Raw genomic sequence first — 13,356 nt, forward strand, 5'->3', positions numbered from 1 at the left:
TTTTGTTCTTTTCTATTTGTTTTAGTTTTAAATTATTTTATTATATTTAAGTTTAATTTGAAAGGCTTTTTTTTTTTTTTAAATATATTTTATTGATATTTTTACAGAGAGGAAGGGAGAGGGATAGAAAGCTAGAAACATCGATGAGAGAGAAACATCGATCAGCTGCCTCCTGCACACCCCCCACTGGGGATGTGCCCGCAGCCAAGGCACATGCCCTTGACCGGAATCGAACCCGGGACCCTTCAGTCCGCAGGCCGACGCTCTATCCACTGAGCCAAACCGGTTTCGGCAATTTGAAAGGCTTTTGTACCTTTCCTTTGTTAGGCAATTTTATTTTGCCTTTGCCATCTTCAATATAAGGTATGTTATTGTGCTATAATTCCTCCATTTTTTGACGTTTCAAATTATAATAATTAGTGTTTACATTCTTCTTGTTAAAATGTTTGAAATGAATAAAACTATTGAAATAAAAAAAAAAAAAAGACCGTACCCTTTTATGTAATGATGTTTACTTTGAATTTATATTAGTTCACACAAACACTCCATCCATGCTTTTGTTCCGGCCCTCCGGTCCAGTTTAAGAACCCATTGTGGCCCTCGAGTCAAAAAGTTTGCCCACCCCTGTTCTGGGTGATAGTCGTTTTGTCTTTTAGTTGTAGTTTTGGTGTGGTTGTGAGAGCCAGCACGTACAGGTGTTTACCTTATACCTCCATCTTGGTTTTCTCAATTGTCACTTCCTTTATGATTAACTTTCTTCTCTGACTGCTTTTCAGATTTTGGCATTCTGCAGTTTAAAGTATGAGTTTCTTTTTTATCTTTGAGGCTCATGAATTTGTGAATTGGTGTCCCTTATCAAGTTCTTATTCATCATCTCCTTTAATATTGCTCCTGTCCTATTCCTCCACTCCTTCCCCTTTTAACTCCTATTACATACTAGTACTAGAGGCCTGGTGCATGAAATTCATGCACGGGTAGGGTCCCTAGGCCTGGCCAGTGATCAGGGCCTATCAGGGCCATCTCGCTCAGTCCAGATCAGGGTCAGGCTGGTTGGGGCCTACTGGCTGCTGTCCAGGGCCTGCCGGACAGGGCCTGCCAGATGGGACAGGAGGGATGGGGGGAGGGACCGTGGGAGGTTTGCCGGCCACGGGGAGGGACTGGTGGAGGTTGGCTGTGGGAGTGCACTGACCACCAGGGGCAGCTCCTGTATTGAGAGTCTTCCCCCTGGTGGTCAGTGCGTGTCATAGCGACTGGTCAACCCATTGTTCCAGTCATTTGGTCATAATGGTCACTTAGGCTTTTATATATATATAGATGTGCTAGATCATCTCACAATACTCTATTCATTTTGAGCTTTTTTCCTTTACTGTGACTTTGGGCTGCAATCTAGGTAATTTCATCATCTGTGTTCCATGCCAGTATTTATCTCTTTAATCCTGATAAATTTAGCTATTGAGAATTTTTTTGTTTTGGGTTGTTTGTTTTTGTGGTATTTATTCAGTTTTGTTTGACTCTTTTCAGATTACAAAATATACAGAGACAAAAGTACATAAAGATGTATGTGAACTATTTAATATACTTATTATAGAGAGAATACTATGTGGCTAATCACATCAACAAAAAGGGCACTACTAAAAAAAAAAAAAAAAAAAAAAGGGCACTACTGATATCCTTTTTCCTTAGGACTTTTATTAAGCATATCAATGATCAAATACTAACTATGTTATATATTTATAACTTTTATTAATTGTATAAAATGTGTATAATATTTACAATTTTTATAACTATAATTCTCACATTTATTTTAATATTAGTTACACAATTAAATAGATTCAGTGTTCACTTCTAGTTTTTATGCAAAAGATATGTCTTTCCAACACCTAACTCTTGTAATGATCCATCAGACAAGCTTCAGGCATAGATGAAATATTCTTTCCCTAGAGGAGCCAAAATTCTCAGACATGGTTTTGAAAAATGTCTTCTTAGTAGAGGGTCTATTCTTTTTCATGTGTTTTATTTGGGGTTACACATACCTCTTAGTTTTATAAAATATAAAGTAACCTTTTGTTTCTCATTCTCCTCTGGCTTTTGTGCACTTTCTAAAGAAAGAAGGGGACACCATAATTTTTTTTTATTTTAATAAATCTTTATTCAGATTATTACAATTGTTTCTCCTTTTTCCCCCCATAGCTCCCCTCCACCCAGTTCCCACCCCACCTTCTGCCCTTACCTCCCCCCCACTGTCCTCATCCATAGGTGTATGATTTTTGTCCAGTCTCTTCATGAACCCCCCATACCCCTTTCCCCCTGAGAATTATCAGTCCACTCCCTTTCTATGCCCCTGATTCTATTATATTCACCAGATTATTCTGTTCCTCAGGTTTTTAATTCACTTGATTTTTAGGTTCACTTGTTGATAGATATGTATTTGTTGTTCATAATTTCTCTTTACTTTTTTCTTCTTCCTCTTTAAGAATACCTTTCAGCGTTTCATATAATACTGGTTTGGTGGTGATGAACTCCTTCAGCTTTTTCTTATCTGTGAAGCTCTTTATCTGCCCTTCAATTCTGAATGATAGCTTTGCTGGGTAGAGTAATCTTGGTTGTAGGTTCTTGCTATTCATCACATTGAAAATTTCTTGCCACTCCCGTCTGGCCTGCATAGTTTCTGTTGAGAAATCAGCTGACAGTCGTATGGGTGCTCCCTTGTAGGTAACTAACTGTTTTTCTCTTGCTGCTTTTAATATTCTCTCTTTGTCTTTTGCTCTTGGCATTTTAATTATGATGTGTCTTGATGTGGTCCTCTTTGGATTCCGTTTGTTTGGGGTTCTGTGCGCTTCCTGGACTTGTAAGTCTATTTCTTTCACCAGGTGGGGGAAGTTTTCGGTCATTATTTCTTCAAATAGGTTTTCAGTATCTTGCTCTCTCTCTTCTTCTGGCACCCCCATAATTCTGATGTTGGTACGCTTGAAGTTGTCCCAGAGTCTTCTTATACTATCTTCAACTTTTTGGATTTTTTTTTTTTTGCTTTTTGCTTTTTCGGTTGAGTGTTTTTTGCTTCTTTGTATTTCAATTCTTTGACTTGATTTTTGTGTTCCTCTAGTCTGTTTTTGGGTCTCTGTATATTTCAGTCAGTGTATGTTTAATTTCTAGTTGGTCCTTTTTCATATCTTTGAGGGTCTCGTTATATTTATCGGCCTTTTCTAGGATATTCTTTTTTTTTTTTTTAAAGGAAGAAGAGCTTCCTTTTTTTTTAAAAAATATATTTTATTTATTTTATACAGAGAGGAAGGGAAAGGGATAGAGCTAGAAACATCGATGAGAGAGAAACATCGATCAGCTGCCTCCTGCACACCCCCCACTGGGGTTGTGCCCGCAACCAAGGTACGTGCCCTTGACCGGAATCGAACCCGGGACTCTTCAGTCCGCAAGCCGACGCTCTATCCACTGAGCCAAACCGGTTTCGGCTCTAGGATATTCTTGAAAAGCCTTATAACCGTGGTTTTGAATTCTATATCCAGTCGTTTGTTTTCCTCCATTTCTTTCGTTTGTGATCTGTTTCTTTGATGCCGCATTTTCACTGCTTCCCTGAGCTGGTAGGGTAAATTTGTGTGCTAGGTTTCCTATATGGCCCAGTGGGTCGGCCTCCCCAGTTAACCTGAGGTGGACACTCTTGGTGCACCCCTTTGTGGACTGTGTGTACAGCCTTGTTGTAGTTAAGTCTTGATTGTTGTTGGTATCACTGGGAGGAATTGACCTCCAGGCCAGTTGGCTGTAAGGATCAGCTGCGACTATGCTGGGAGAAGTTTGGTGCTGGAGACAGCCTTATAGGATTAGACTTGCCAAATTGCAATAGCCTCTGTGCTCGGCTTGGATGGGGTGGAGTCTCAGGGCGGAGCAGATAGTCTTGGCTTCCCGGCAGCCTTGCCCTTGCGCGCACGCGCAGACCTCTGCCTTCCCCGGCTCCCGAGTCTCCGCCCGAGAGTCCAGACTCCCTCCACAAGAGCGTGGGTCCCCAGGGGCTCACCTGGAACTGGGGTTCAGTGCAGTCAGAACTGGGGTTCAGTGCGGTCGGGGGCTTCCTTCCCCCTTCCGCCAGAGAAAGTCAGCCAGGCTCTCAGCCACCCTTCCTCTCTGCGCGCACAAAGACCCTTTGCCGTACCTCCAATTCTCTGTGAGCTTTTCTCTTTCCTTCTAGTTGTAGAATTTTCACTCAGCCAGCTTTCCTGTGGTTCTGGATGGTGTCCGTTCTGTCTTTTAGTTGTAGTTTTGAAATTGTTGTGCGAGGCAGCAGTTTAGGTGCTTACCTATGCCACCATCTTGGTTTCTCTCCACCATAATTTTTATTCCAATAGTTCCTATTTAAAAAAAAATCTTCTATTGATTTTAGAAAAAGAGGAGGGGAGAGAGAGACAGACATCGATTTGTTGTTCCACCTATTTATGATGTATTCATTGGTTGATTCTTATATGAGCCCTGACCAGGGATGGAACCTGCAACCTTGGCCTATTAGGACGACACTCTAACCAACTGAGCTACCCGGCCAGGACCTATTTTTTAATATTTTAAGTGGGCTTTACATATCACCTGTACTCATAAATCTTTTTTGTTTTTTACTAATCATTGTTTTAGAAAAATTATTAGAAGTAGAATAGTTGGGTTAAAAAGGCATGTACATTTTAGGAATTTTGATATGTATTGTCAAATTATCTTCCAGAATGATTTTTTTTTTTTTACACTCACATCAGCAGTACATGAAGGTCAAGTTACTCTCAAGTTTGACAATTCCAAATGTTATCATATTAAAAATTTTTTGATAGCTTATATTTTAGATTTATTTGATGACAAGGGAGATTAAACATTTTTTCATATAAAGATTTATTATTTTCCTCTTTTAAATAATTGTGCCCTTTATTTTTCTATTTGTATAAAAACTAAATTTTCAGTCTTTCAAAATATTAAAAACAGTACACATTTGTATTATAGCATTGATTGTAAATGTTCTCAAGTTTTTCCCTTTCAGTATTATTTGATATTTATGACATCAGTTGCAAATTTTTATTTCTACTTAATTTTGAGAAATTAAGGCAGCTGTTTTTCTTATAAAGTCAGATTTACCCCTTTTTTCCTTTTGAGATTCATTAAATAGCTCTTATTATAAAATTTTCATATTTTAAGCTTAAATATGTGATACATATATACACATGTTCACATATAAATAACCATTACATATTATATAGTCTTGAGTCTCATTCTGTTCTGTTTGCTTGATTTGTGTAGTAAATATTGAATCCTTGCCACACTTTTCAATTCATTGTAGTTTTGTGATAAAACCCTGGTAAGACATGTTCTTTCCATACTGCTGTTATGTTTATTAAAATATATTTATTTTTCTAGACCAGAGAATCAGCAAACTATGACTGTGGCCTGCCTACAGCCAAGTTTTTCCCAGCCAATGAGTAAATAATGGTTTTTACATCTTTATCATTTTTTAAATACATATTTTATTGATTTTTTTTATAGAGAGGAAGGGAGAGAGAGAATTAGAAACATCCATGAGAGAGAAACATCGATCAGCTGCCTCCTGCACACCTCCTACTGGGGATGTGCCCGCAACCCAGGTACATGCCCTTGACTGGAATAGAATCTGGGACCTTTCAGTCTGCAGGCCAACGTTCTATCCATTGAGCCAAACCGGTTAGGGCAGTTTTTACATCTTTAAAAGCTTGTAAAAAAGAAAGAGAGAAAGAGTCAGAGAGAGAGAAAGGGAGGGAATGAGAGAAAGAGTGAAGGGGGAAAAGGATAGAAAGGAAATAGGGCAGGGAAATGGAAGGGGAGAAAAAGAGGGAGAAAGGAAGAAAAGAAAAAAATGTGACACATCATATGCATCCTACAAAGCCTAAAATATTTATAATCTGACCTTCTATTGAAAAAGTTTACCAAACTTCGTTCTAGATAAACTTCAGAATCACTTTAAGGTGATAAAAGTTCCACACTTGTTTTGAATTGAATTAAATTAGGGAAAATTTTATTTTTCCCATTCTGTGAACACAATACATCATTTTATTTTAGAATATATATACACACATATATATTTTTTAAACTCTTCTATTATTTTTTATTGTTATAATTGGGCTTCCCCAATAGGATAGAATTGAAATTCATTAGCATGTGGCATACATGGGTCCTCAGTTATTCTAACACTGTCCTCAAATTAACTGATTCATACATATACAGCTTACATACTTACCATATAAGTATCATATTTTCAGGTCTGAATACCTTTGCCTGTGTTATTCTTTCTGTCCAGGCTGTTCTCACATTTGTCTTCTTTCTTCACTTATCTGCTTAATAAACTGCTTTCCACTAAAGATTTGACTCAAATTTTATGAAGCTTTCCTGACTCACATCTGTCACAACACACCCGTTTTAATATACTTTCTGGTTCTTTGTCAAAATTCTCAACCATGGCTTTTATCTTCTTGAACATTTGCTATTTTAAGGTATCCTATATAATAAAAGGCTAATATACAAATGACCAAACACAGCACATCACTGGTCGCTGTGATGTGCACTGACCACCAGGCAGCAGACACCCAACGCAGCAGCTGCTTCCTGGTGGTCCCCCTGGTGCTCCCACAGGGGGAGTACCACTCAGCCAGAAGCTGGGCTCACGGCTGGCAAGCACAGCAGCAGTGGCGGGAGCCTCTCCTGCCTCTGCGGTAACGCTAAGAATGTCTGACTGCCGGGTTAGGCCCGCTCCCTGGAAGAGGGCCTTATGCCAGCTGTGGGCAAACTACGGCCTGTGGGCCGGATCCAGCTGTTCTATCTGGTTCTCTTGCTCTCCCCTCTGCTCCTTTACTTTGAATTTATATTAGTTCACACAAACACTCCATCCATGCTTTTGTTCCGGCCCTCCGGTCCAGTTTAAGAACCCATTGTGGCCCTCGAGTCAAAAAGTTTGCTCACCCCTGGCCTAAGCCATGAATCGGACACCCCCTGAGTTCTCCTGGACTGTGAGAGAGCACAGGCTGGGCAGAGGGACCTCCCTCCCCCGTGTGCATGAATTTCGTGCACCGGGCTTCTAGTATATCTGCTAATTTCACTATATGTATCCCCTATGTGTCTGTTTATATTTCCTGATGTTTCTGATTTTTTTTTCATGTAATCTTATCTCTTTGTATGTCTGATTACTTTTTATTGTGTTGGACTTTATATTTTTTATTTTACTTAATGTTTTAAAAATATATTTTTATTGATTTCAGAGAGTAAGAGAGAGTGAAAGAGAGAGATAGTAACATTGATGAGAAAGAATCATTGATCGGCTGCCTCCTGCATGCCCCCTACTGGGGATTGAGCCTGCAACCTGGGCATGTGCCCCTAACCAGAATCGAACCTGGGACCTTCAGTCTGCAGGCCGATGCTCTATCAACTGAGCCAAACTAGCTAGGACTAGACTTTATATTTGAAAAGTTATTTCTAGAAATAATTTGAGGCCTAAAATAGTATTCTGTTTCTCTAAAGAAGTCTTAATTCTGCAAGATAATTAAATCCTTAATGCCCTAAGAGGGTTACCAGATAAAATACGGGACACTCAATTAAATTTGAATTTCAGATAAGCAATGATTATAGTATAAGTACATCCTAAATATTGCATGGGACCTACTTATGCTAAAATTTATATTGTTTACCCGAAATTCAATTTTAACTGGGTGTTCTATAGTTTTCTTTGTTAATCTAGTAACCCAACCCCTAAGGCAGTGGTGCTCAACCTTTTTAATGCCCCGACCCTTTAATACAGTTCCTCATGTTGTGGTGACCCCAACCATAAAATTATTTTCGTGCTACTTCATAACTGTAATTTTGCTACTGTTAATGAATCATAATGTAAATATCTGTGTTTTCCGATGGTCTTGGGCAACCCTGCTAGCGGTTCTCAACCTGTGGGTCGTGACTCACAGGTTGAGAACTGCTGCTGTAGAGCCTAAGACAGGGGTGGGCAAACTTTTTGACTCGAGGGCCACAGTGGGTTCTTAAACTGGACCGGAGGGCAGGAACAAAAGCATGGATGGAGTGTTTGTGTGAACTAATATAAATTCAAAGTAAAGGAGCGGAGGGGAGAGCAAGAGAACCCTCCACTCTTTCGGCTCCGCGGGCCGGATAGAACAGCCGATCGGGCCGGATCCGGCCCGCGGGCCGTAGTTTGCCCACGGCTGGCCTAAGACCATCGGAAACACAGATATTTACATTACGATTCATTAAAAGTAGGAAAATTACAGTTATGAAATAGCATCAAAAATAATTTTATGGTTGGGGGGGTCACCACAACATGAGGAACTGTATTAAAGGGTCGGGCTATTAAAAAGGTTGAGAACCACTGTCCTAAGGTGTTTATTGTATGTAAAAATGAGCTTATTTCCTGTGCATCTAGAATGGTACTAGTATAGAAGTGAGAAAATAGTCACCCAAATAGTTTTGTTTGTTCTGTAGTTCAAATGAGGAGACCTGATTGAGAAAGGTTGCTCTAGGAAGTGCTTCTGCAAGATGCTTGGAAGGATTAGTAATACAGTATCAACTTAATACAACTTCAGGGATTGAAATGATTTGAAGCAAGTCTGCAATCCCTGTGAGAGCTGTTCTACTTTTGTCAAAGGCTCTGTTCAGGCTTTCATCTGTCTCTTCCTTAATTGGCAGGTAGATGCCCTCAGGGAAAATATGGCCTAAATGCTGGTCTCATATCTTTAAAATTCTGTAAAGATCTTGCTCTTGTAATTTTTCACTATCCTGCTAGCTCTCTGATGCATTCAAGCAGATTTAAAAAATTGTCCAGCTTTGACACGCTCTCCTTCCCAGGAGCATGCCCGTGGCTGTCCCTCCTCCCTCTTCTCCAACAGGAGTGCATCTCCTAAGCTCTAAGGGATCCCACAAGATTTGCAACCAGAACAGCGATGGGCAGCAGCAGTTCGTCTGGGCAAACTCCCTGAACCTGTTCCTAAGGCCCCCTTTTCTCTGACTTCTTAGTGAGCCAAAGCAGCCCAGCCTGGGCTCATTACTTTCTTTTAAATATTTCAGAGAGGGAGAGGGAGAGAGAGATAGAAACATTAACAATGAGAGAGAATCATTGATTGGCTGCCTCCTGCATGCCCACACTGGGGATTGAGCCTTCAACCTGGTCATATGCCCTGACCAGGAATCGAACTGTGACCTCCTGGTTCATAGGTTGATGCTCAACCACTGACCCATGCTGGCCAGGCGCCTAGGCTCATTTTAACACTTAGTCCCTCTCCTGTTATCCTAGGCCCTTTTTGTTTCACTGTCTCTAGCTTTAATAAAGGTTCTCTTAAAAAAAAAAAAAAAAGAAGAAGAAGAAGAAAGAAAGAAAAAAAAATTGTCCAGCTTCCCAGTTGCCTTCAGCAGGAGGATTGGCCTAAATTACTTAGTCTGCCATCACTGGAAGCAATGTATAATTTTAAAACAGCAGGAGCAGCTCAGGGGAAGTGTCATAGTTAAACTCGACATCAGGATCTGTTTGAATTGCACAAAATACTCCTTTAGGAAGGAAACAGAGCATATATTTTATACCTAATTCCTTAAAATATACATGATCTGAAGAAAAATATAAAATTAATATACCTAAGGGATTTTTACATATTTTGAGAATAACAATCAGGAAAAACTATTAACCACTTTAGTGTCTTGGGTATTATGATCTAATTACTTGGTAGAATCAGAAATGAGATGAATTTTGAAATGGTAATTATTGAAACCAAAAGTTTGGTTGCTGTTTTCTGACTCACCTAAGGATTAAGACATTTTAAAAGTATGCTAAAAGTAACTGTAAAGTAAACAGATGAATTTGAGAATCGGTGTCTTTGTTGTATTCTGTGCCTGGCACTTCATGTTTCTGTTAACCATCTAAGAAACACACCACCACCCACATTCTGTTATACATTAATGCATGTCAGAATACATCTCTACGTGATTTTTTCTAAAGTTTGCATTTATTCTAGCTTTCATAGTTTAGTTAATTATGTCCTTAATTTCTGTCCCTAAGTAATGTAACTGTAGTACACAACTCATTTCCAAACCTGCAATGTTTGAGCTGAACTAAATATTTTTTTTGTATTTTTTCCTCCTTAGAGAACATTTTGTGTATGTTTTGATGATCAAATATTTAAGTGGTATAGTTACAAAAGAAACTGTTAAACTTATTTTAATGTATTAGCTTTAATAAAAACTATTCTAAGCATGTCTTAAGTTTGTATTCTGAAAAATTTTTTGAAGAGTTGTGAAGTTGCAACTGCCCTGGAAAACCGAAGTCACAAGGTTCGGTATTCAGCTTCAGTGGAAAATGGATCAATTATATTTTCTCGTACTGGTACAGTATATTTGCTAATTGCCTTGATTTAAGATTTTTATGAAATATGTAAATATAAGTTCGAATAACTTGGTAGTTCATTAACCAAGTAATAAGCTTAAGGTGTTATCTTTTGGGAGAGGTCAATGTATAAAACTTGGTTACTGCTGCAAAAGCAGCACATCTAGCCAATTACAAAATATATCCCTTTTTAAGATTACAATTGTTGAACTAAAGCTGAACCAGTGGAGTCTGGTAGAGGATGGTAAAAACTATTTTCTTTGGAACTAAGATGAAAATAGAACAAAGCCACCTCCCCAATAATCAATACTTATATTAAAGCATTACCCATATTAACAAAGAAGCCAACATCACAATATTGGTCAAAATCCATACACAAAAATAATACAGAGTATTTCATGATTTTATACAAGATTTTGCTGAATATAATATAAACAAATAATAACTAAAAGAATCAAATGGAGACATACAAATGTCCCTTAAATCATAATACCATACAACTGTGAGTCATGAGCGAAGTACTAAAGGAATTAGATTAGATCACAGCCGTGGGCAAACTACGGCCCGAGGGCCGAATACGGCCTGTTCGGCTGTTCTATATCCGGCCTGCAGAGCTGAAAGAGCGGAGGGTTCTCTTGCTCTTCCCTCCGCTCCTTTACTTTGAATTTATATTAGTTCACACAAACACTCCATCCATGCTTTTATTCCGGCCCTCCGGTCCAGTTTAAGAACCCACTGTGGCCCTCGAGTCAAAAAGTTTGCCCGCCCCTGGATTAGGATATGAGAAGGCTGGGGACATGGGAAGTAGGCAGTTCTATTTGTGCTTGGGAAACAATCCTATCTAATAAAAGAGTAATATGCAAATTGACCGTACCTCCGCTACACTAACAAGCCATGCCCACAAGCCAATCAGGAGCGAATATGCAAATAAACCCAACCAAGATGGCTATGGCCAAAGAGAGCAGGAGGGAGGCATGGGTTTCCCTGGCAATGGAGGAAGCCAAGCTTTCCGCCTGCCCTTGCTGGCCTAGGCCTCCACTCAAGGCTACAAAGTTTCAATGATAGAAGATACATAAATCCAAACAGAAATGGCAGCAGCCACGGAGCTGGAAAGAACTGGAGGCTAGGGTTGCCTGCGGCGATGGAGTAAGCCAAGCTTCTGCAGCCCTGGCCGGCCCAGGCCTCTGCTTAAGGCTACAAAGTTTCAATTATAGAAGATACATAAATCCCAACAGAAATGGCTGCCGCCTCAGAGCAAGCAGAAGGCTTGGCTCTGCTCCAGGCTACAAAGTTTCAATTGCAGAAAATAAATAAACCCCAGATACCAGGGCCTCTGCTTGGGTCGCCAGGGGGTGTGGCCGGCCTGCAAACCACCACAGGCCCCTTGCCCAGGCTGCCCCATGCCCCAAGGGAACCCCCACCCTGATCCGGGACACCCTTCAGGGCAAACCAGCTGGCCCCCACCCATGCACCAGGCCTCTGTCCTATCTAATAAAAGAGTAATATGCAGATTGACCATCAGTTCAACACACAAGATGGCTGCCCCCATGTGGTCAAAAATCCTGCCCCCATATGGCCACAAAATGGCCACCACAAGATGGCCAGCAAGGGAAGGCAGTTGGGAGGGACCAGGCTTGCAAGGGAGGGCAGTTGTGGGCAACCAGGCCTGCAGGGAAAGGCAGTTGGGAGGGACCCAGGCCTGCAGGGGAGAGCAGTTGGGTGGGACCAGGCCTGCAGGGGAGAGCAGTTAGGAGTAACCAGGCCTGCAGGGGAGGGCAGTTAGGGGCAAACAGGCTGGCAGGGGAGCAGTTAGGCGTCAATCAGGCTGGCAGGGGAGTGGTTAGGGGGTAATCAGGCTGGCAGGAAGAAGCAGTTAGGGGCAATCAGGAAGGCAGGCAGTTGAGCAGTTGGAAGCCAGCAGTCCTGGATTGTGATAGGGATTGTGATAGGGCAGTCGGACATGCCTCAAGGGGTCCCAGATTGGAGAGGGTGCAGGCTGGGCTGAGGGACACCCCCCCCCCCGTGCACGAATTTCGTGCACCGGGCCTCTAGTCTACACTAATAAAAGAGAAAGATGCAAATTGACCGTACCTCCGCAATGCCCACCAGCCAATCAGGAGTGAGTATGCAAATTAACCCAACAAAAATGGTGGATTAATTTGCATGCGCAGGGGCCAAGTGGCCTGGGTCCCAGGAACATCCTTGGGACCCAGGCCGCTCCTAGCCTGTAGGCCCGCATGTAGGCCCTGAGTGGCTGGGGTCCCAGAATGCCCCGACCATTCAGGGCCTACGGGCGCAGGCGTCAAGCGGCTGGGGGCGGGGTGGGAACATCTGCATCGCTATGGTGATGTGGCCGATGTTCCCACCCCGTAGACGCTTGTGTGTGTGCCGGTACCAAGCGGCCTGGATCCACGCCCCCAGCCCGGCAGACACAACTCAAGGCTGCCGGCCTTGGGGGTGTTTCCCCAGCCCAGTGGACACAACGCAGGGGGTCCTCTGCACTTGAGCTGCAGAGGAAACATCTTTTCTTTTAAAAAAAATATATTTTATTGATTTTTTACAGAGAAGAAGGGAGAGGGATAGACAGTCAGAAACATTGATGAGAGAGAAACATCGATCACCTGCCTCCTGCACACTCCCCACTGAGGACTTGCCCACAACCAAGGTACATGCCCTTAACAGGAATCAAACCTGGGACCCTTCAGTCTGCAGGCCGACGCTCTATCCACTGAGCCAAACCAGTTCGAGTGTAAACATCTTTTCTGACCTCTCATTGGCTAAGCTCCCTGTACACCGCTATTTGCAATGTTCTTGGAAACTACTTGGGTAATTAGAATCCAAGAAGGTGATCTAGGGTTTTTCCACCACACCCCTGGAGGAAAAAACGAAGGTCCGCTGCTGGAGGGGCTAAGAAATGTCATATCCTGCCCTAGCCGGTTTGGCTCAGTGGATAATGCCTCAGCTTGCCGACCGCAGGG

General features: G+C 41.6%; 1 protein-coding gene across 1 annotated transcript in view; it reads left to right on the forward strand.

The window, feature by feature from the left end:
• The window catches only part of LOC308242158 (protein SPO16 homolog), a gene marked incomplete at both ends in the record, with an annotated part of 28,146 nt that overhangs the window by 11,557 nt on the left and 3,233 nt on the right, over positions 1 to 13,356 (forward strand). The window contains one exon of the mRNA XM_080656031.1: positions 10,285 to 10,378. Coding sequence (XP_080512157.1) covers positions 10,285 to 10,378 — 94 coding nt within the window. The remainder of the gene's footprint in view (positions 1 to 10,284; positions 10,379 to 13,356) is intronic.

The sequence above is a fragment of the Plecotus auritus genome, assembly GCF_963455305.1.
Source record: "Plecotus auritus genome assembly, chromosome: 2".
Classification (NCBI taxonomy): Eukaryota; Metazoa; Chordata; class Mammalia; order Chiroptera; family Vespertilionidae; genus Plecotus; species Plecotus auritus.